At 40.6% G+C, this 25,309-nt stretch overlaps 1 protein-coding gene and 1 pseudogene across 1 annotated transcript in view; one reads left to right on the forward strand and one right to left on the reverse strand.

Annotated features, from left to right (window-relative positions):
* The window catches only part of LOC111151062 (TATA-box binding protein associated factor, RNA polymerase I subunit A), a 31,456-nt gene continuing 6,147 nt past the window's right edge, over nt 1–25,309 (reverse strand). Inside the window, exons 3-11 of the mRNA XM_022508799.1 lie at nt 24,483–24,652; nt 19,697–19,810; nt 14,066–14,264; nt 8,494–8,624; nt 7,229–7,387; nt 5,918–5,984; nt 5,071–5,194; nt 2,874–3,028; nt 1–520 (exon numbers count right to left, since the gene is read on the reverse strand). Of these exons, the coding sequence (XP_022364507.1) occupies nt 408–520; nt 2,874–3,028; nt 5,071–5,194; nt 5,918–5,984; nt 7,229–7,387; nt 8,494–8,624; nt 14,066–14,264; nt 19,697–19,810; nt 24,483–24,652 (1,232 nt within the window). The 3' untranslated portion in view covers nt 1–407. The remainder of the gene's footprint in view (nt 521–2,873; nt 3,029–5,070; nt 5,195–5,917; nt 5,985–7,228; nt 7,388–8,493; nt 8,625–14,065; nt 14,265–19,696; nt 19,811–24,482; nt 24,653–25,309) is intronic.
* Nucleotides 3,128–3,593, forward strand: LOC111151064 (annotated as a pseudogene).

The raw sequence follows: 25,309 nt of genomic DNA on the forward strand, positions 1-25,309 counted from the left end.
TAAAAAAAAAAAATCTTAAAGAAGAATATAAATTCACTTAACAATACTAAAGTTATGTTTTATTATACAATAGTCAGAAGCAAATTATTTGCAAATGGCAGTCACTGCTATACAGCTGTATTCTCTATACATTAAACAAATTTATTTCTTATGTGGAGGTTACTCCATTATAAATATTATATTTCACAGTACAAGAAAGGAAAAATATGTACTTACAAAGAACAAAGGCACTGAGACTGTTTCTTTACATATAATTATAATAAAAGAAAATACAGAAAAATATAAAAATAACCTTTTGGCAGCCATATAAACTCCCTCCTAGAAACACCAAATAAATAATACATTCAACAATTACCCACCGAGCTACTATTCTATAGCTACTCATCTGAAATAACGAGTATTCAATATCAGAGTCCTGGATTTACAATACTGTGATTTTCCACTGACTTCTTTATCCGCTTCATTTTTTTCCTTAAGACTTCATCATCTTGTTTGGAAATAAACCGCAAATATCTGCAATCTAAAAAACAAACAAAGCGTTTTAATACTTACCAATGCTTCAAGTATATTTCTACATTTTAAAAAATTGTGCTTCAGCTCTGACACAGTAATGATTATGAAAATGGGGGAATCTGTATGAGGTATACCAGTACGAGCACATTCTGAGAGCCGTGGCCGGTAAAATGTACGCATGCTTCCTACACACAAAAATGCTTCCGACCCGTCATAATTCGAGCGCACACTTCATCTGGCTTTCCACCCTGCCTCCCAAACCCTAGTTAAGGTGATATGTGTATTATCACATACTCATGCATTGAATATGCCTTCTCCAAAAGCAAATTACAATTGCTTCCCTTTCAAGGTTAGCTTGAACAACAGCCCAAGAGGCATCAGTAACAGTAAGAAAGTTCTCTGTAAGAAAACCCTGAGGTGAAGGATTAGAATGAGCTCACAGGTCAGAAGAGATCAGGACTTGGCTAGTCACTCCAGCACCCAGTGAGCAGTGGGGCGGTGACCTTGCAGCTCTGAGAAAGGGGCCTCGTGCTCATGACAAGTTCTTCTACCTGCTTGTCACAGTCTTACAGTGCTAAGCAGATCACTGGTTAAGTATTTCACACATGAATCAAATCTCTGTTAAAAAACTGTAAACTAGATATTACAAGTTTTTTTTTTTTAATTTGATAAATGAGTGAGACCATAAATCACCTAAGAAAAACTAATTTCATCATAGTCTCAGAATGTATCTAATCCAACCATCATCTCTGGGAAATTGCTAGGAAACATACTGTACCTCCAGTAACCATTTTATCGTCCCTGACAACAGTGTGCCAGAATGACTACTATTTTGTTAGCTGGGAAGCAGCGGCGTCTGTGGTGTTAATAACCTGTATTTTTAAACACACCTACCACTTCAGCAAAAACAAAATGCTTTGTACACAGACCTCTGCTTCTATCTAGAATACTGAAAGATGGAAAGAATTTTGCTCCCACCCGAACACAGAGAAAAAGCCAAATCAACTACAGTAAACTCCTATCTCCTCACGAGCCACCAGACATGGAGTCGAGGGGACAGGGCCTGGCTTGCCTTAGCAGAGACGGGAAGACAGGCAGCTACCACACCCGACTCTTAAGCATGGAACAAAGGCAGACCATGACCAGAATTTGACTCCTGTGATATAATGAGCATAACCAGCTCAACTCCTGACCAGACTGACTGAAGCCCGACACTAAGGCCCGAAACAAGAGATGGACCCCTTTTCAGGCATGGTTATGGCTAATGTTCAGAGAGTACTTCTGAATTTATCAAGCACTTCGATGTGACGCTCGCTTGATGCTCGCAACCGTCCTGTAAGCATCAAGGACAGGTGTTAACAAAGCCCACTCGGAGAAGGCTCCCAAAGGTTAACTGTTTGACCTAAGGGACAGGGCAAGATGACAGAACTGGAAAATCAGCCCATGTTTTCAGACTCTGCTCAAACACAGACACCTTTAGGTATCTGTACTAGATGCCTCTATGCTCATAAGGAAGTAGGAAATCACAGTCTGAATCACATTTCTGTTCCTTGGTGTGTGTTCAGAAATCTTATGATTGCTTTCACTTTTATTTGTCCCTTTCCTCTGAGAAACTGGCACTTTATTAACCTTAGTAACCATCTGAAACACTCACTGAGAATACTAACTCCAAAATAGTATCGACCATATCTAAAGCAAAGCTGAAGATGCTCTTTAGGATACTCTGAATTCTCTAGCAACAGACTACTTACTCATGAACACGGACATTCACTTCATCTCTGGACAGACCCAGAAGTGGTCCCATCTCTGTCCTCACAGGGCATTGGCACAAAGCAGTAAGAGTTTTCAGAGTCAAGACAGACCACAGAGAAAAGATCAATTTCCCTTTCTTTTAAGAGGATTTTTAAATAAGTTACAGGGGGTATAATTTTTTATAGGGAAAAATGTTTCATCCTTGTAAGAACAGACAACTAAATATAATAGCAATTATACAACAATGAAATCACCAGAGAATATTCTTCTCTTTCTAATACTGTAAGGTAGGCAATGTCGGTTGCTGTGAAAACACTCCGCATCCTCTATCTTAATTGGCCCCTAAAGATACTCAAGTTACAGCATAAAAACCAACCACCACAATTAACAAGATGAAATCGTTTCTTCTAGGTCATGGACAGTCACGACTAGCCCATCAGCTGGCCCCAACTCAACATCCATTTTCCCATTCCCCAGTTATTTCTCCAGCCTCTAATATCCTTGGGCACTATACCCAGTAACCTGTGGCACGAATGAATGGTCACACCTTGTAATTTCAAAATCATCCCAAAGCTCTGCCTAGATAAGAAGAAAACAAACCTTCGTACCTTTTCCTAACAATATTCCAGCTACCAAAGCTTTCTCACAAGCCAATGTTTTATCCTCTTTCCAGTCGCTTTTTGCCCAAAAGGAGCTGAAGTGAAAGTCTGGCCACCAGTTTTTCCTGGAGTTCCACTCTTCTTGAACCCAGGCAAGGTGATTCCTAGAAAAGAAATGTTAAACGGGAAGGTCAGTGATGGGAGGTGGACCATACTGCCAGAATTTGTACATAAGAAAGCCCTTTTGTCACGCGGCTGGGAAGATGGTAGACATTCAGACTGAGGCTGCCTACCAAAGCAGCCAACCATCTCTCAAAATGAGAAGGGGGTCCTGCTTGGAGTGACGGGCAAGCAGAAGCACCTGTGATACTACAGAAACATCAGTCTGGGCTTCAAGACGCCCAAGGAGGCCACTGAGGGCACCGACACAGACAAGAAATGTCCCTATCCGCGGGCAGATCCTGGCTGGTGTGGGGACTGACCAAGATGAAGCTGAGAAGACCACTGTCACCTGCTGAGACTACCTCCACTACATCCAAAAGTACTTCCTCAAGAAACATGGGACAAGGAACAAGAACATGTCCACGCACCTGTCCCCCCACGTCAGGGATGTCCAGATTGGACATGGTCACAGTGGGCGAGTGCCAGCCCTTGAGAAAGACTGTGTGGTTCAACGTGCTCCAAGTCATAAAGGCCACTGGCACCAAGAAGCAATTCCAGAAATTCTGAGATTGGAATCTGTCCACACCCCCAAAGAAAATAGTTATTTTCCCACTCACCAAAAAAACAAAACAAAAACAAAAACAAAACACGTCTGTGGAAAGATGACAAGGAAGATGTTCTCAAAGTACTTTCTAGTGTGGCCATCCATGGTATAGCACATGCGTGAAAGCAAATCCTTTTTAGTTCTCTTTGATCTCTGCTTTCCACTTAATCAAATAGCCAGTTTGGTATGCACAGTGGTTAACAGCACATGCCCGGAACTCAAAATCCTGGATTTGAATCTCCAATCTCCCATTTACTATGTGATCCTGGGCAAGTTGCTTAAGCTCTCTGAACCTGAGTTTCCATGAAGCTTTTAATGGTCCCCATCTCAAAGCATTGTCATTAAACTGGCCCAGGAGTATAGTGGTCTCATATAAAGACCTTTGCATATTGTCTGGTACTTCCTAAATGTTCAATGAATGTTAAATATGATGATTATTACTTAAAAATTACTATAAAACCTTACTTTATATGTTACAAATTACTACTCAAATTAAGATGCCATTATTATACAAATATGTGAACACACAGGTTTGACAGTTGAACCCAGACAATGCTAAGTGTTTGTCAATAACTTAATTGAGCAAATATTTATCAGCACCCATGTGTGCCCTGTGGCAGAACTTCTAGAGGTTTAAAAAAAGGAAGAGTACACTTCTTTGCCTTCACAAATCTTGTGGTTAGCTGGGGGTTTTATGCTGCTGTAGATGTGAAAAGTGGTTTACAGTTATCACACCAAAACACTTTATAATCAGCCCTCTTCTGTCTCCAAGGTCAAGTCATATCTGAAGCCTGACACAAGTTCCCATCGATGCTAAAGATTCTAACCAACTGAAATGGATATGATAAACAAATGACCCTTAACGTTATCACAAAGTTAACCCCTTCCTCTCACGAAGTAAAAATGACTAGGACCACTCCTGTTTTCACTTGAAATGTGGCACTAATGACATCATGATCACAGGTGTAGTTTCAGATATCCAGCTCACAGTGGACTTAACAAATATTTGCTGAATGAACACAACCTATGATGATCTTATGAGGCCTGCAAAGCCCCACTGAGAACTACTGAAAAACAGCTGGGAGAAAAGCTGCTTCCTATGAGATTTTATAAGATGATGACACAGATCACCAAGAGCTTCACGAAGCGTCCGGCGAAGAGTGGGAGTGACCACTGTTTGCCAACATTTCCAACTTGAAAACATACATCTTCCCCAATACCACAGTGGTAAGGTACGGTACTTTTTGACAGCATAAAAAATCTTGACAGTATTTTTGTATGTTTCACTTGGGAATGTATTTTCTTGCTTCTGATGTACTCAGTTCAAGAAATGAAAAAACATAAGCAAAGAACTTTACTTAAACAGTAAAAGGTATCAGCTAAAATACTGGGAAATTTTAGTGATCTGATCCAGTAATAAACACTGTGTCTTTTACTTACCCCATTAAAGTCTGTCTCAGATATTTTGCCAAGTATTTCCAAGCAGTTATATTTTTAGTGCATCCAGCAAAATCTAAGACTCCAAATAAGACCTCTAATCCCAGTTTACGGTGGTCTTCTTTTTCTGTAATAGGCACAATTAGAATTTACACAAGGTATTGAGGTGCACAAGGCTAAAAATATGTATTTGGTTAATAAAATACTACTAAGTTGTAAGCCTTCTAGTTTGGTTAGCAGTTTAAAATAATTCGTTATGCTCATACTCTCCAGTAAATTACTGAACTCTTACCTCTTTCAGTATTTTGAAATTCATACTCTTCAGTAAATTACTGAAAAATTTAGTAATTTAGTTCCAGCTAATGAAGTCAGAGTGGTGGATCTGATTTCTAAATGGGCTACATTCGACTGAGGGAGGACACTATTTAAAGAACCTGCCCTCTCTTCTAACAGATAAGGGACTGACGTAGCCCCAGTACCTACTGGACTTAAGATGACTTCCTTCTATGAAGAAGTATGTGCTTTTCTATACCAAGCTGAAATGCAGTAAAGATTAAAACGAGGTGAATTTTACAAATTAAAGCCATTTCTCTTGTGCTATTACCTAATATTCTACAGCAGAAGTCAGCACACTTTTCTTATAAAGGGACAAACAATAAATATTTAAGCTTTGTGAGCTGTATGGTCTTTGTCACAACTACACAACTACACAACTCTGCTGTTGTAGTACAAAAGTCATAGACAACACAAAAGTGCTCCAAGAGAACTTGATTTACAAAAACAGGTGGGGGTGGGTTTGGCTAGTCTATAGCTTGTCTGCACAAAGAGATACAAAACAAAAACTATTTACCTGATTTTCTCAGTAATCTATGGAATTCTAACATCAATTTATGAGATGGTACAATCTGATACAATATCTGGAAGAAAAAAATAATCTTGTAATTTGTATACATTACAAAGGCATTTATTTACTTTTAAGCAACCTCTACACTCAATGTGGGCTTCAACTCACAACTCCAAGATCAACAGTCGCACACTCCACTGACTGAACCAGCCAGGTGTCCCAGCTAATGTATTTTTTAAAAGAAGACTGGCAGCGCCTGGGTGGCTCAGTTGGTTAAGCATCTGCCTTCAGCTCAGGTCATGATCCCAGGGTCCTGGGATCAAACCCCACATTGGGCTCTTGGCTCAGCGGGAGCCTGCTTCTTCCTCTCCCCGCCACTCCCCCTGCTTGTACTCTCTGTCAAATAAATAAAATCTTTAAAAAAAACAAACAAAAACAAACAAACAAACAAATAAAAGAAGACTGAAAGGTAAGAATTTTTCTTGGGGCCCCGTTGGCTACTGACCTGACTACTGATTTGGCTACATGACCTGACTACTGATTTCAGCTCAGGTCATGATCTCAGGGTTATGAGATTGAACCCACATTACACTCCACGCAATGAAAGATCCTCTCTTCCCCACCCCCTCTCTTCTTCTGTAAATAAATAAATAAATAAATAAATAGTTTTGTTTTGTTTTAAAGATTTTATTTATTTATTTGACAGAGAGAGAAAGATCACAAGTAGGCAGAGAGGCAGGCAGAGAGAGTGGAGGAAGCAGGCTCCCTGCTGAGCAGACAGCCCGATGCGTGGCTCAATCCCAGGACCCTGAGATCCTGACCTGAGCTGAAGGCAAAGGCTTTAACCCACTGAGCCACCCAGGCGCCCCAATAAATTGTTTTTAATACATTCAAGTGTATACTTAAAATAAGTGTTTTACTGTACATAAATTAAATTTTAATAAAGCTGATTTTCAAAAAGTATCAAAGCAGAATGTTCCCAAAAGGTTGACAAAGGGTTTCCAAAATACTGATCCTTTGCCCTCAGCCTAACTTGGGGAGAGTAGAGGGGGAATGGCAGTGGAGGGTCACCCAAGCCTCACATGTCCACCTCAGGGCACACACAATCATTTGCTGTGAGTGCTAGAATTTCAGAGCTAGAAAGCATGACCTAAGGATGTTCCAAAATTTACTTTTTTTTTCCTTCTCAATTTCTACACCCAACATGGGGCTGAGATCAAGAGTTGCATGCTCCACCGACTGAGTGAGCCGGGCGCCCCAGGATGTTTTAAAGTAGATCCCCAACCATGTTCGAACATTGAAATAAACATTTTATACCTTAAGCACACTTATCAGTTTCTCTCTTGGTGCCTTTTCTCTCTTCAGAAAGTTATATAAGTAGATATGAGCATTTGGATTTGATGGGAACTTTTCATCATAGGCATAATTGGTGAGCACCTCTCGGGCTCCATCTCGATCCCCATAGAATTCCAGCATCTATATAAAATAAGTCAAAATGTCTTAGCTAAATCCTGTAAGACAGCTGTACGAAAGATAATGCACAACTTAATTCTATTGATGGGAACAAAAATTAATTAAAATGATGAAAAGTACTTACTGTAAAGGAAAAATAGTAATGTCACTGGTTGCTCTCACCAACGTACGTCATGACCTCTATAGAACACAGATCACTTACACCAAAGACCTATGTGGGTTCCCACACCCTCCTTATCACATTTTTGTTACTGAAAAATGCAGATTCCTCTCAGAAACAAAGTCTCCCAAGGAGGGCATACAAACAACTGAAAAAGACCATGTGACACAACTAACCTCTGTGCCCAACATAACTTCAGCCACAAAGGGAACACATGAGAACTACAATTCCTTTCCCTTCGTTCCCACCCATATGCGGCATGTGGTTTCAGAGATCATCTTTTGACAACATAATTATCATGTTAGCATCCAGGAAACTCTCAAAAAGCCAGTTACTTTGAAGATTTATTCCTAGTGCCCGTGCCAAGGCTCCCTGTCCTTTCACACTGACTTTGAGAGGACGTGGCATGGCTCCCTAATGAACTTCCTAAAAGCCATCAGTCTTCATCCATCCCACATATTGTGACCCACTTTCAGATTTTTGTCCCCTGGTCTTCTCTATCACACCAAATCGTAAAGTATCTCTCTGCTTTTCTTCTAACTTCAGTAAGAGTAATATAAATTTAACATTTACAAACTATATTGCTATTTATTTTATAAATATTTGACCATGACACATTATCCAGTGATGAAGGGGGAAAAAAAAGTAACATTTACAGTGTATTAGTAAAATAAAAATTCTTCAGACCAAAAAGAGACATATTCTCTCTTTTAAATTTTTACAAATTTTTCTTTCTTTATTTAAAGATTTTGTTTTAAGGACTCTCTATACCCAATGCAGGGCTCAAATTCACAACCTGGAGATCAAGAGTTGTGTGCTCCACTGACTGAGCTAGCCAGGCACCCCTCTTTTTTTTAAAACAATTTTCTCCATTTAGTTACCATCTGATCAATAAAAATAAGGCTATGACAAAACAACACTAATAAAAGTTTATGAGAAGGCTACTTGCCTCTACGTAACTCTTGACAAAAGGGTCCCAAATTCCAGGAGTTTGAATCAATGCACCGAGGTTTACAGATGTCTTGCAGCTGTGGCTGAGCATGCTCTGGGATGCTGTGTTGTAAGCGTAATCATCTTCATCTGTCCAGAGACAAGAGACTCTTAAAAGTCATTCATTATTGCGGGCTTTGTTCATAGTAATAGCAATCAATAAACTATCCACAAGAAAAGCTCAGGCCCTGATGGCTTTGCTAGTAGAATAAGAATTTGCTAGTAGAATAAGAAAGAATTTTAAAGAATAACTTATATTTAAATTATTTATTATTATTAAATATTAAACATTTAAAGAATAATACTAATTCTTCACAAACTCTCCCTGCCCCCAACCCCCCAAAAGACAGAATGGGAGGAAGTACACACATGGGGAACTTTAAGAATGAATCTAGGTGGTAGCTACACAGATACTTGTTTTATTTTTTTAAAAGATTTTATTTATTTATTTGACAGAGAGAGAGATCCCAAGTAAGCAGAGAGGCAGGCAGAGAGAGAGGGGGAAGCAGGCTTCCTGCTGAGCAGAAATCCCGATGCGGGGCTCGATCCCAGGACCCTAAGATCATGACCTGAGCCGAAGGCAGAGGCTTAACCCACTGAGCCACCCAGGCACCCACCCCCAGATACTTGTTTTAAATTATTCATTTTATCATGTGCTTGGTTTTTGGTTTTTTTTTTTTTTTTTTTTTTTTTTGGAAGATTTTATTTATTTACTTGACAGAGAAAGAAAGAGAGAGCACAAGCAGGGGAAGTGGCAGGCAGAGGGAGACGGAGAAGCAGACTCCCCACTGAGCAGGGAGTCCAACATGGGGCTCGGTCCCAAGACTCTGGGATCATGACTTGAGCCGAAGGCAGATGCCCAACCGAGACACCCAGACACCAAATCATGCATTTGTTTTAAACGCTTTTTCTGCATGTTTTATTTCAATCTTAAAGGTTTAAATTAAGGAAAGTTAGTCCTTCAAAAGAGACAGTTACAGAAACAAAATACTTTTGAGTTTTGGCCACTTTTTGGGCAAAAAACAGCTCTCCCCTCCCACCAAAAGGCACTGGTATTCTCCTCCCAGAGGACCAACTAAGTAAATATCAATATGGACTTGGAAATAAGGTGAGAAAGGGAAAGTAGGTAAGAAATTACCTAACTACTTTATAAAAAGAAAATTTAAAAGAAAAAAAAGCAAACCTAAGTCAGAATAGTTGAGTGTTAATTTACCATGGAAGGGGTCAAACCCAACCAGGACAGGCCAAAGCAATTGAGACAAATCCCAAACCAACACTAAACATATATATTCATGTGCTACGTTCTCATGAGTTTGGCTATACAGAACTAGTCCTAGCCTTTTTTTCTTATTAAACAGACATTCAGGGTTAAAGATCATGTAAAGAGCTCCAGACATTACCCTATCTGTATCTCTTCTTGCTACAGAACAAAGTGTCAGCTGCCGAAAGGTACTGAATCATCCACCAGTGTAAATGTCATGTTCCAACTGCTTTAATCAATGTTTACTTGAGTTCTACCCCATTGGGTGTAAGAAAAAGGTAAATATTGACTTTAAAATTCATCTCATCAATTAAGATCAAGTCTTTTTTATTTATTTTTATTTTTTTTTGTTGTTGTTGTTGAAGATTTTATTTATTTATTTGACAGAGAAAGAGAGAGAGATCACAAGTAGGCAGAGAGGCAGGCGGGGGGGGGGGGAAGCAGGCTCCCCACTGAGCAGAGAGCCCGATGTGGGGCTTCATTCCATGATCCCTGAGATCATGACCTGAGCCGAAGGCAGAGGCTTAACCCACTGAGCCACCCAGGCGCCCCTCAACAAGCCTTTTTTAAAAGAAATATTATTCCAGGAGTTATGGCAAGGTTAACAAAAGACATAAGATAGGTACGTGACCTCAGAAGACTGATTAGTCTAGAAGAAGAGAGACAACATAAAACAGGTATGAAAAAACTTAGGACAATTAATTAAAGAGCAAGTGGTAAAGATCTGATCAATATACGTTGAACGTGCAGCTAACACATGAGGGTGTGGCACTGGAATGACAGGTCTAACGAGCCCTGCAGGGCAGATGGCATTCCAGATGGGGAGGCAAGCTTATCATGATGAAGACAGTATTTCAGAATTGTCCCGGAAGAGATCCTACTCAGAAAGAGGGGAAGGAATTTTTAAGATTCAGGAACCTACACATCCACAACACAAAGGAAATACTGCTTATGGCAGCAGAATAGTAAGGAACCACTGCTTATACTTATGAGCCAATATACGCAGAAAGTGAGACTGGGATGGAGGATGAGAAAATTAAAAGGATTAATCCTAGAAAAGCTTTGGAGAAAAACTATACAAGGGAAGGAAGATGCAGAGAATCGAACATGAATCTGTGGAGAGGACAGGACACCACTACCATTGGAAGTAAGAGAAAGGGAACTCCATTTGAGAAGAAAGGACACACAGCCAGTTCTTGGTGTGGTCAATCAAGAAAACTATCTGTTATGACCTTTATACAGAAATAAAACAACTTTACCTTGCCCTATTCTCTAAACATATTATTCTGATGAATAATATTATACAACCAGGGCGCCTGGCTGGCTCAGTTAGAAAAGCCTGCAACTCTTGATCTCAGGGTCGTGGGTTCAAGCCCCACATTGAGTGTAGAGATTACTTAAAAATAAATAAATAAACATCTTTAAAACAAACTAAACTCCATTCTAAACACACAGGAAGAAATAGTTATTATAAGCAATAATGTCTACAGGAAAAATTAGTAATCTTTCTAAAATATTTTAAAAAGCAATAAATCTAAGATGGTCACAGACTTAATTTATGAAACATCTAATTTTTGTCTGAAAAGTTTGATAAAAATGAAATATTATAAAGGATGATCAAGGAAGTTTACATCAATAGAAATGTCTGCTCTTTGCGGTATTTGGGAAGAACCAGGCTTCAGAGTGGGGGTATGAGGTTACTCCTTAGGATCCTGAGTGTCCGTTGTCCACTACCACCACTGCTATTCAACATAGTACTAGAGGTCCTAGCCTCAGCAATCTGACAACAAAAGGAAATAAAAGGCATCTGAATCAGCAAAGAAGTCAAACTCTCATTCTTGGCAGATGATGTGGTATCATACTCTATGTGGAAAACCCAAGACTCCACCCCAAAATTGCTAGAACTCGTACAGGAATTCAGCAAAGTGGCAGGATATAAAATCAATGCACAGAAATCAGTTGCATTTCTATACACTAACAATAGGAGAGAAGAAAGTTGAATTAAGGAGTCGATCCCATTTACAACTGTACCAAAAACTATAAGATACCTAGGAATAAGCCTAACCAAAGAGGCAAAGGACCTGTACTCAGAAAACTATAGACAACTCATGAAAGAAACTGAGGAAGACACAAAGAAATGGAAAAACATTCCATGTTCATGGATTGGAAGAACAAATATTATTAAAATGTCTATGCTAACTAGAGCAATCTATACATTCAATGTAAATCCTTCAATCCCTATCAAAATACCATCAACTTTTTTCACAGAGCTGGAACAAATAATCCTAAAATTTGTATGGAACTAGAAGGAACCCCAAATAGCCAAAGGAATATTGAAAAAAAGAAAACCAAAGCTGGTGGCATCACAATTCTGGACTTTAAGCTCTATTACAAAGCTGTCATCATCAAGACAGTATGGTATTGCCACAAAAACAGACACAGAGATCAATGGAACAGAATGGAGAACCCAGAAATGGACCCTCAACTCTATGGTCAACTAATCTTCAACAAAGCAGGAAAGAGCATCCAATGAAAAAAAGACAGGCAAAAGACAGTCTGTTCAACAGATGGTATTTATATTTAAACATGCATAAGAATAAAAACTAGACCACTTCCTTACACCATACACAAAAATAGACTCGAAATGGATGAAAGACAAAAATATGAGAGGAATCCATCAAAATCGTAGAGGAAGGGCACCTGGGTGGCTCAGTACGTTAAGCCTCTGCCTTCAGGGGCGCCTGGGTGGCTCAGTGGGTTAAAGCCTCTGCCTTCAGCTCGGGTCATGGTCCCGGGGTCCTGGGATCGAGCCCCGCATCGGGCTCCCTGCTCGGCAGGGAGCCTGCTTCCTCCTCTCTCTCTCTCTCTGCCTGCCTCTCTGCCTACTTGTAATCTGTCTGTCAAACAAATAAAAAAAATATATATATATATTAAAAAAGCCTCTGCCTTCAGCTCAGGTCATGGTCTCAGGGTCCTGGGATCGAGCCCTGCATCAGCCTCTCTGCTTGGCGGGGAGCTTGCTTTCCCCACCCCCTCTGCCTGCCTCTCTGCCTACGTGTGATCTCTAGTCAAATAAATAAATAAAATCTTTAAAAAAAAAAAACATAAAGGAAAACACAAGCAGTAAACTCTGTGACCTCAGCAGCGGCAACTTCTTCCTAGAAACACTCAAAGGCAAGGAAACAGGCAAAAATAACTCCTGGGACTTCATCAAGATAAAAAGCTTTTGTGCAGCAAACCGTAGACAAAACCAAAAGACAACCAAAAGACAACCGACAAAATGGGAGAAGATATTTGTGAATGACTTATCAGATAAAGGGATAATATCCAAAATCTATAAAGAACTTATCAAACTCAATACCCAAAGAACACATAATCCAATCAAGAAATGGGCAGAGGACATGAACAGACATTTTAGCAAAGACGACATCCAGATGGCCAACAGACACATGAAAAAGTGCTCCATGTCACTTGGAATCAGGGAAATACAAATCAAAACCACAATGAGATACCACCTCACACCAGTCAGAATGGCTCAAATTAACAAGTCAGGGAACAACAGATGTTGGTGAGGATACAGAGAAAGGGGAACTCTCCTACCCTGTTGGTGGGAATGTAAGCTGGTGCAGCCACTCTGGAAAACAGTATGGAAGTTCCTCAAGAAGTTGAAAATAAAGCTTCCTTATGACCCAGCAATCACACTACTAAGTATCTACCCCAAGAATACAGATGTAGTGATCTGTAGGGGCACCTGTACCCCAGTGTTTATAGCAGCAATGTCCACTATAGCCAAACAATGGAAAGAGCCCAGATGTCCATCAAGAGATGAATGGATAAAGAAGATAGATATATATACAGTGGAATACTATGCAGCCATCAAAAAATGAAATCTTGCCATTTGCAATGACATGGATGGAACTAGCAGGTACTACGCTAAGAGAAATAAGTCAATCACAGAAAGACAATTATCATATGTGTGGAATCTAAGAAACCAAACAGAAGATAATAGGGGAAGGGAAGGAAAAACAAAACAAGATGAAATCAGAGAGGGAGACAAACTATAAGAGACTTTCAATCATAGGAAACAAACTGGTTTCAGTTTGTTCAAACAGGGTTGCTGGAGGAGAGGCGGGTGAGGGAAGAGGGTAACTGGGTGATACACTATATGTTAATTAATTGAATTTAAGTTAAAAAAATATCTTGACTGTCAATATCTTGACTGTCCCTGTGATTCAGTGTCATCGACACACATACATTCCTCTTCACTTACCAAGTGTAGACAATTCCAACTTCTTTTTAGACCAAGTATAATACTGCAAAAGCCCTTTATAGGCCTGAATAAGGTTGATTAACACTTCCTGGGAAGATGACTTTTCACCGTATCTCCATGTCTCTGCGTGACTGAGATTTCTGTTTGCATCGTCAAGCATTCCATGATGCACAAGGTATAAAGCATGTTGTAAGGAGATCTGCAATTTTAAGAAAAAGCCCAGACAGACAAGTCATTAGATAGCCATTAATCCAAAAACTCAGTGAATACAGATGCTGGGCTAAGACCCTGGTAGCACACAGATGATGTAACAACATTGTCTCTGTCATCAAAAATGTCAATTTAGCAAAGAGGAAAGATACATGAAATAATTAACACTATGGAAATGAGCTAAATTATATACACTCACAGAAGACAGTGTGATCTAGTGAAACAAACAGGGGCTTTCACGACAGATGCTCCTGGTTCAGATGCTACCTAAAACTACATATAGCTGAATATTATTATTTGCCCTTTGTGAGTCTGACGGGTTACATGGAACAATTATTAACCCTTCAGAGGGCTGTTATGAGAATTAAATAAGATATTTGCATACCACCTAGTACCTACTTTGGCCCATAGCAGGATTATTCTATACATGTCATACAAGCTCAGAGAAAACATCTTAAGAAGGAGCATTAAAGAATGGCATTGGTTCAGATGGAAAAGTCAGTGCCTGATACAGAAACCATAAGAATAAATACACAAAGGATGAGCATCCCAGGTAGGGAGGACACTAAAGAGGGGAATAATGGGAAGTACAGTTAATCATGTGAGAAGGGTCAGAGTTCAAGGCCTTCATCACAAACTATCACAACGATTTCTCAGCTGGTCTCTCTCCACTCCTGCTTCCACTACAATCCACTTCCATGTGGCTGCCAAAGAAATCTCATTTGTGTAAAACCCCTCAATGGCTCCCACTGCCTACAGAATAAAATCTAAGCTCCTTGGGAATGACACAGAGGGCCCAGCCGACTTCCACTGGCTTCTACCCAGTGACTTTTAGAGTAACCAAAGCACTGGATGCAGGGCTATCAAACTCTTGTCAACCCTGCCATTCCCACCCATCCTCTCCCCTAATACTCACAGTGAACACCCACTCACTTTTTCAGCCTCTTCTGAAACATCACTTCCTTCCCTGACTCCCCTACTCATTTACTCCCAGCACTCCCCAATTCCAGAGAGCTGACCATTCCCCTCCTTTGCCTTCTCACTGTATCTGGCGTTTCTACTCTGATATGGGTAATTTATTCCACGTACATGGCTGTCTCCCTCTGCGGCAAGGTCTAAGTCTAGCACATTATCTGGAAGATAGCAGTAAGTGGTTTTCTTAAATTATTAACAAGAAATGTTTAACTGCCTATCCTAATTATCATCCTCAGACTCTGGAGTGTGAAATAGGTTTCTTTCAGGTTTCTTCACTTCAACTGAATAGATTCTATGGGTTTAAAAGAACCCAACCAATAATTTAGTTAAAATCTGACCCTCCTATTATGTAAGATGGAATGAGGAGTAATTGCTTAATGGGTACAGGGTTTACATTTGGGACGATGACAAAGTTTTGGAAATGATGGTAATGGTTGCACAACACTGTGAATGTCATTAATGCCATTGACCTGTACACTTACACTGGTTAAAATAACATATTTTATGTTATAAACATAAAACATAAAACATAAAATATGTTATTATGTTATTTATGTATGGTATGTATAAAATATGTATATACATATTTTACTGCAATAAAAAAATTAGAAAGGAAAAATCAAAACAAAACAAAGAACCACAGAGTAAGTATTTTAGGTTTTGCAGGCCATATGGTCTCGGTCACAATTACTCCACTCTGTCATCTGTCATGCTAAAAGCAGCTGTGACAACAAAGTGAATGGGTATGGCTGTGTTTCAATAACTTTATTTAGAGATATTGAAAAAAAAAATAAAAAGCAAAGCATTTTAAAGCTTTATTGAAAAAGTACTCTTTCAGTCAAATATATACTACAAAGAGGGAGGTATCTAACATTCTGGAAACACCTCAATGTTTTTGGATGAGATTTTAATTAAAAAAAAAAATCTGGAGAGGAAGTTCCACCTACACATTAGGAATATTAACACAGTTTTATGAATGGAATGAGAGTTAATATTGCTAAAATGTTCATACTACCCAAAGCCATCTATGAAGCCAATGTAATCCTGTCAACATTCCAGTGGCATTTTCACAAAAACAGGGGAAAAAAAATCCTAAAATCTGTATGGAACCACAAAAGACCCCAAATAGCCAAAGCAATCCTGAGAAAGAACAAAGCTGGAGGCATCACACTTTCTAGTTCAAACTATATTATAAAACTATAGTAATTCAAGTGGTATTGTGCTCGCATAAAAACAAACATATGGGGGTGCCTGGGTGGCTCAGTGGGTTAAAGCCTCTGCCTTCAGCTCAGGTCATGATCCCAGGATCCTGGGATTGACCCCCACATCGGGGTCTCTGCTCAGCAAGGAGCCTGCTTCCTCCTCTCTCTCTGCCTGCCTCTCTGCCTACTTGTGATCTCTGTCAAATAAATAAATAAAATCTTTAAAAAACAAACAAACAAACAAACAAACATATGGACTAACTGAACAGAATAAAAAACCCAGAAATAAAACCACACATGTATGGTCAACAATATTTGACAAGGAAGCCAAGAATACTTGAGAGAAAAGATGGTCTCTTCAATAAAAGGTGATGGGAAAATCGGGACATTCTCAGAATAATGAAATTGGTCCTCTCTCTTATACCACTCACAAAAACTAACTCAAAATGAATTAAAGACTTAAATGTTAAGACATGAAACCATAAAACTCCAAGAAGAAAACAGAGGAAAAAAGGTCCCTGACATCAGTCCAGGCAATGATTTTTTTTTTGGATATGACACCAAAACCCCAAGCAACAAAAGCAAAAATCAACATAAGGGACTGTATTAACCTAAAAGGCTTCTGTACGGCAAGAGACTCAATCAACAAAATGAAAAGGTGGTCTACGGACTGGGAGAAAATACCTGCAAGTCACATAACTGATATGGGGTTAGTATCCAAAATAAATAAGAACTCATACAATGCCATAGCAAAAAAAAAAAACCAGGAGTGCCTGGCTGGCTCAGTCAGTGGGGTATACGACTCTTGATCTCAGGGTTGTGAGTTCGAGCTCTATGATGGGTGTAGAGATAAATAAATAAAACCTAAATATATCTATAAATATAAATAAATACACACACACACACACACACACACACACACACACACACACACATATTTATTTTAAACATCCAATTACAAAAATGGGCAGAGGACTTGAATAGACATTTCTCCAAAGACACACAATTGGTCAACAACTACATAAAAAGGTGTTCAACATCACCAGCCATTAGGGAAATGCAAATCAAAACCAGAATGAGCTATCATCATACGTTTATCAGAATGGCTATTACCAAAACAAGAGATAACAAACGCTGCCTAAAATGTGGAGAAAATGGAACCCATGTACCCTATTGATAAGAATATAAATACAGCCACTATGGAAAACAGGATAGAGGTTTCTCAAAAAAACTAAAAGTAGAACGACATATGATCCAGCAATTCCACTTCTGGGTCTATATCCAAAAGAAATGAAATCACTGTCTTAGAGATTTCCATACTCCCACGTTCACTGTAGTGTTATTCACAATAGCCAAGACATGGAAACAGCTATGTGTCCATCTCACAGATGAATACATAAAATAACATATATGTCTGCATAAATACATATGCACAATGGATTATTATTCAGTTAAAAAAAAAAGGAAGAAAATCTTGCCATTTTTGGTTAACAAGTGGTGGATGGACTCTGAGGATATTATGTCAAGTGAAATAAGTCAGAGAAAACACAAATACTGCATGTTTTTGTTAGGGTACGGAGTCGACCACCCCTCACTTAGACAGAGAACACTCTCGATAATGCAGGTCACACAGCGAGGTTGATCTCCAGCTCGCTGGGGTCCAAGTATCCGCCCGGCGCAGTGGGTTTCCACAAGGACCCCGAGCACTCAAAGCCGAGGGTTTATATAGCATCTACAAGGCACTTCTTCATGGCTACATACATCTCTTGCGACCCACTTTGACAGTTTAACTTCGTTTAACCTTTTTGCCACCCCGGTGTCACCCTGGCGGTTAAGTGAGATTTAGAAGAACTTTCCCCTTAACTACATTTCCTTCTGCTTCAGCCTCCCACAGTTTTGAGGTGGGGAGGGCGACCTTTGGCCTCGAGGCACTGAGCCATTTGTCTCTGGAAATTGGGCCATTGAAGGGATGGCCTTTTTGTTGTAAATCACCAGGACATTTGCAAACCAAAGGAGATTCCAGTCTAGCAGGATTGTGATCTCTACAAGTTAACTATTTGTTTTTCTTCAACATTTGGTCCCCGTAGCCATCACTTAACCGCCCTGGGGGTATATGATTAAGTTGTTTTTTCAGGTTTTAGCTACTTTCTCTTGTCTCAAGTCACGTACGCCCTGTGGGCTGGTTAGGGATGCTCAGTAAAATGGCTTCCCGGCCTTCTTATACTAACCCACTCTTACAGTTTCACCACTTACATGTGGAATCTAAAACCATCAAACTCAGAGAGAGTAGAATGGTGGCTGGGGGGTAGAGGACATGGTGAGATATAAGTCAAAGTCAAAACTTTCAGTGAGAAGACAAATACGATCCAGGGATCTAATGAATGGGATGGTAACCATCATCATAACAATGGATTGGATACTTTAAAGTTGCTATGAGAGTAGAGCTTTAATGTTCTCACCATAGCAATGACAAAAAATGGTACTATGTGAGGTGAAGGATGTGTTAACTAACCTTATGCGGTAAACGTTTAACAATAAAAACATGGGTTGGGCCACCTGGGTGGCTCAGTGGGTTAGGCCTCTGCCTTCGGCTCGGGTCATGATCTCGGGGTCCTGGGATCGAGCCCCGCATCAGGCTCTCTGCTCGGCAGGGAGCCTGCTTCCCCCTCTCTCTCTGCCTGCCTCTCTGCCCACTTGTGATCTCTCTGTCAAATAAATAAATAAATCAATCAAAAAAAAAAAAAAAAAAAACCAAACCACACATGGGTCAAATCATCACACTGTAAGTCTTAAACTCACACAATGTTATATGTTGACTATTATCTTCATAAGGCTGGGGAAAAACCCATTCCCACACATTCAAATTCCCAATTTGTTTTAGCTCTTTCCTTTTTCCAAAAGCACCAATTCCTAGAGAATGACTTAATAAGCAAATGACGAAATGACTAAAGCTAAAAGGTTAGGATTTGGCCCATCACCATAATAAAGCATGAGGGCCATTGTTCAAGGACTGGTTTTGGCCCCCACAGATATACAAAGAGAAGGTATTTTCTCCCAGAGAACAAGGTACGGAAGCAGGAAATGGAGAAGCAAATGGTTTTCACACTTCCTTTCATCCTCTTTTATCTTTCCAGGTGTCCTACCCTTTTCCATACCTTTTACGTTATTATCTACCTTATTACTGAGACAATTTCTTTAAAAAATGAACACTGCAAATGTAAATTCACAAAACCCGCATTCTCACCTTTAAGTAATTCATGACACCAATGTTTTTCATCCTGTCAGCAAAGGTATTGAAAGTCTCCATGTTGCTTTTGGGATGATAAAATAGAATTTCACTTCCAAGCTTCCAAATAATCTGTCAAAACAGAAATTACGAATGAAATTGTAAAATCCTTGCCTTAAAAAATTTGTCTAAGAATGCTATATTTTTCTCTGCTTACAACCAGTAATTCATTTCCCTGGATACCACTACTGTCGACATTTTGCTGTTTCTCCTTACACCCAGTAAAACTATTATATCTTATGTGGTAAAGCTTCTTCCATCCATTAAATTAAAATAGCAGATGGCTATACTAGTGCACTTTTAAAGTTGGTAGTCTAAAGAAGGTAAGAAGTTAAGACCCATATTGAAGATAGAATTTTTAATTAGTATGAGGACAAGAATATTTAAGACAGAAAACTTGGTTTCTATTAACACTGGCTTCTCCACTGCTCTTGGTCTCATCTTTATTATCAACAAAATGAGAGCAATGGACTAGATGTTTCCTGAGATCCATCAAGCTCGATAACTCTTGACTATATTTAATCTATATTTAGAACTACAACTTAAAATTTGTTATCAGCTACAGTCAAATTTTAATAAAATATATTTTCTCCCCAAAGCACCAAAATGGCGGTGACAGAACTTGGAGCCTTTCTTTTTCATGGAACTGAGTCTCTGTTTCTCTTACCCCAATTTAAAGTATTTCATTTTTTAAAAAAGGATTTTATTTATTTATTAAGGGGGGCATGCATGAAAGCAGGGGAGCGGGGAAGAGGAAGCGGAAGAAGCAGAATCCCCGCTCAGCAGGGAGCCTGATGTGGGGCTCCATCCCAGGACTTTGCGATCATGACCTGAGCCCAAGGCAAGTACTCAACCAACTGAGCCACCCAGGTGCCCCAAGAATCTGTATTTTCAACAAAAGCCTCAGCTAACTCAGTTAGAGGCAGACAGGGCCACCTAGGTGGCTCAGCTGGGTAAGTGGCTGACTTTGGCTTAGGCTGTGATCTTGGGGCCATGGGATGGAGCCCCCTGTGGGGCAGAGCACTCAACAGAGAGTCTACTTCTCCCTCTCCCTCTGGCCCACCCCCCCATTCGTCTCTATCCCTTTTTCTCTCTCTCAAATAAGTAAATAAAGTGTTTAAAAAAAAGAGGCAGACAAGTGTCTGAACACCAATGATTAAAATCCTTCATTTTATAACACAAATTTTCAACAGAAAGAACATATAACTTGTCCAGTATTTCATGGATGCACACAGCTTTGTCCATAAACTAAATTTTCAACCAATAGTTAAATTTTCTTTGATCAGATTTTTTTTTTGGCTCTACTAAATATCTAAATGGTGTAATGTTTACTGTATTAGTAAAAGCTACTTGAGATATTCATGTGAAGTTATTTATGGATAAACCGTATTTTACTGAACAAATTTAAAAGTGTATATGCCAAGCCCTGTTCTAGACCCCTCCCCTCATGAAATTTACATTCTACTGTAGAGAGACAGACAATAACCAAGAAACAGAATAATTAAATTGCAAGTATTGTGGGAAAAGAACGGAGCAGGCAAAGAGGATCAGGAGTGACAGCTGGAAAGTGGGGGGGCGTGGTATGGAGTTGCCATTTTATTTTTTTTTTAATTTTTTTTTTAAAGATTTTACTTATTTATTTGACAGGCAGAGACCACAAGTAGGCAGAAAGGCAGGCAGAAAGAGGAAGGGAAGCAGGCTCCCTGCTGAGCAGAGAGCCAGATGCGGGGCTCGATCCCAGGACTCTGGGATTATGACTCAAGCCAAAGGCAGAGGCTTAACCCACTGAGCCACCCAGGGGCCCCTGGAGTTGCCATTTTAAACAGTCATGGCAGGCCTCACTGAAAATGAGACTTGATGGATATCAAAGTGACATCTGAAGAAAGACCTTTCCAAGTAAGGCAAAGGCAATCAAGCCAAAGTACATACGGCCCCGTCCAAGCAAGAACAAGGAGCTAGTGAGGTTGGAGGAAAAAAACAAGCAAGTATCTGAGTAATAGGACATGAGGTTAGAGAGGTTAGAGAGGTCAAAGGGGGAGAGGGAGTGAGCAGACCATACAGAACTTGCAGGCACTCGTGAGGACGTCGGCTGTTACTCTGCGTGAAATGGGAAGTCACTGTAGTTTTCAGCACAAAAGTGACATGACCTGACCTATGTTTTAAAAGGATCATGCTTCATCCTGAGTCACTGGGGAAATACAGCTCAAAACCACAATGAGATACCACTCCACAATCACTAGGACAGCTATCATCAGAAAGACAGACAACAACAAAAGTTGGCAAGGATGTGGAGAAAAAGGGATGCTCACAGATTGCTGGGGGAAATGTAAAATGGTGCAGCCACTTTGGAAAACAGTCTGGTAGTTCCTTAAGAGGTTAAACACAGTTACTATATGACCCAGCCTTCCACTCCTAGGAACATAACCAAGAGAAATTTCAATAAACATCCCTAACAAAAACATGTACACGAATGTTCATAGCAGCATTATTCATAATAACCCAAAGTGCAAACAACCCAAGTGCCTAACAACTGATAAAGCAATACATAAAGCGTGATGGAATATTACTTCGTAATAAAAAAGGAATGAAGTACAAGGGCGCCTGGGTGGCTCAGTCAGTGGAGCGTCCAACCCAATTTCCACTCGGGTTATGATCTCAGAGCCGTGCACTGGGCTCTGTGCTGAGCCCTGAGTCTGCATGCCCCTCTTCTTCCCCCCTCTGCCATTTCCCCTTGAACGCGCACACTCTCTTGCTCTCTCAGAAATAAATAAATAAATAAATAAAGGAATGAAGTACTAATACATACTGCAATAAGGCTAAACCTGAAAACATTGTTTGGAGGAAAGAAGTCATGCGCAAAGGCCATATATGATAAAATACACTTACATGGAATATAAAGTAGATTAGTGCTTGCCAAGGGCTGGGGAGTGGGGTAAGGAGGGGCAGAACAGCAAGTGACTGCAAGTGGGCACAGGTTTGGGGACAGGGGAGCAAAAATGTCTGAAATTTAGATGGTGGTAAAGGCTACACATTTCCATGGATACGTGAAAAAATACTGAATTGTACAATTTAAATACGTGAACTGTATGGTGTGTTAATTATAAAACTTTTTTTGTAAAGGATCACCCTGGTCACTATGTAAAAAAGAGACTCGGGGGTGCAGGAGGGCAAGCAGTCACCTAAGGGAGGGCGGACAGTGGCTTGGATCAATGTGCGGCAATGTAGGTGTCGGGTAGTATTCAGACTGCGTTTTTTTTTTAAGATTTTATTTATTTGAGAGAGAGGGCATGCACGAGAGCCCATGAGTTGGGGAGGGGCAGAGGGAAAGGGACAAGCAGAGTCAGGGAGCCTGACATGGGGGCTGAATCCCAGGTCCCCGGGATCATGACCTGAACCGAAGTCAGACACTTAACCGACTGAGCCACCTAGGTGCCCCTCAGACTGAATTCTGAATGTAGAGCCAACAGGATTTTTCACGGTTTGGATATGGGGTATGAAAGAAAGAGAACTTCAGAGTCTGGCCTCAGTGATTAGATACGTAAAATAACCATCACCTGCGATGAGGAAAATTAGGTTTGATGGTGAAGAACAGAAGATCATTTTAGAGATGTCAGTGTGATAGGGCTGTTAGATATCCGAGCGGTGATGGGGAAAAGACAGCTGGAAGCAGGAACGTGGATGTGAAAAGATGTCAGGGCCACAGATATACAAATAGGAATCATCTATCATAAGGCCATGAAACTGAATGAGCTCATCAGGAGTGAGTTCAGATAAAGAAGAGGACAAAGGACTGAGTTCTGGGGAACTCCCAAGTCCAAAGGCCAGGGAGAAGAGGAGCCTTCACAGGAGGCCGAGAAGGCCAGTGAGGCGAGAAAAAACCGAGAGAGACTGCGGTGTCCTGGTAGCTGGATGAACAGTTTATCACACAGGAGGGAGCAACCTACTATCTCAAATCCTGCTGACAGAGCAGGTTATACTGAGCACTGAGAACTGGGCACTGTTGACCTTGACAAGATAATGTGGAAGAAATGGTGATGCTGGCTGTCGGGGGGCCTAACTGGAGAGGGGTTAGAGAGAACCAGTATACACATTCTTTTTTTTTTTTTTTTTAAAAGATTTTTTTAATTTATTTATTTGAAACAGAGAGAGAGATCACAAGTAGGCAGAGAGGCAGGCATAGAGAGAGAGGAGAAAGCAGGCTCCCCGCTGAGCAGAGAGCCCGATGCGGGCCTCGATCCCAGGACCCTGAGATCATGACCTGAGCCAAAGGCAGAGGCTTAACCCACTGAGCCACCCAGGCGCCCCAGTATACACATTCTTTCAAGGAGTTTTGCTGAAAGCGGAAGTGGAAAACCGGGGCACACCTGTGAAGGAAGTGGGGTGTCAAGAGACTTTAAGATGGCAGAAATACCATGTCTGTAGGATAGGGACCATCATTCCACTGAGGGGAAAATAATGACACAGGGAAAGAAGGAAGAATACTGGAAGGAAGGAAGGAAGGAAGGAAGGAAGGGGAATCCGAGAGTTCAAACTATTCTGAGTAGCCTTTAAAATCCTAGTAAGTAAAAAGAAGTGCGAGAAATTACATCCCAATACAAACTCTCCACCCAAAACTACTTTAAGTAACTTCTAGAAAAATCAATTTGAGATTCCGCAAAGACACTTCAGGACAGAGCTGCACAGGCAGAAAGGCCCCGGGTCTGTGATGGCCCCTGGCAGACTCACACATCCGTTAGTCACTTACCTCGGGAGCGGCCTGCCTCTTGTGGCTGTCCGAGTCCTCCAGGATCTGGAGGTAACTGTGCATGTACGCGGCAGCTCGCTGCCACTGGTGCTTCAGCAGCGCTTCCTGGATAAAACTCAAACAAGCACTTGTTGTCTGGGCAAAATCCTTCTCCTTTTTTCCTCCACTTGCTATAGATTAAAAAGAGAAGAGTTTTTACCCACAGCGATCCCAATTCAAGTTTAAAAAACTAATTTCGGATAAGCAGGTTTCATTTTTTTTTTTTTTTTAAAGATTTTTATTTATTTGACAGACAGATCACAAGTAGGCAGAGAGGCAGGCAGAGAGAGAGAGGAGGAGGAGGCAGGCTCCCTGCTGAGCAGAGAGCCTGATGTGAGGCTCGATCCCAGGACCCTGGGATCATGACCTGAGCCGAAGGCAGAGGCTTTAACCACTGAGCCACCCAGGCGCCCCTCATTTTTTTTTTTAACAGAGTTCTCTCCCGTGTTATTTCTAGTAGTCATTTCTTCCCCCCCAAAGATTTATTTAGTTATTTGGCAGAGAGTGAGAGCGCACGCACACAAGCAAGGGGAAAGGGCAGAGGGAGAGGGAGAAGCAGACTCCCCGCTGAGCGGAGAACCTGATGTGGGGCTCGATCCCTGGACCCCAAAATCATGACCTGAGCTGAAGGCATTTGCTTAACCCACTAAGCCACCCAGGCACCCTGATAAGCAGAAGTTTTAACAAGTGGAACAGTAGTTATTACTAAACCCAGCCCATCCCTCATATCAAAGCTAGCTTCACTTGAAACAAACGCTCCCACATCCAGCTCTGAGCTCCGCGGGGAG

Source organism: Enhydra lutris, unplaced genomic scaffold (assembly GCF_002288905.1).
Source record: "Enhydra lutris kenyoni isolate GAN:26980312 unplaced genomic scaffold, ASM228890v2 scaffoldscaffold25, whole genome shotgun sequence".
Lineage (NCBI taxonomy): Eukaryota > Metazoa > Chordata > Mammalia > Carnivora > Mustelidae > Enhydra > Enhydra lutris.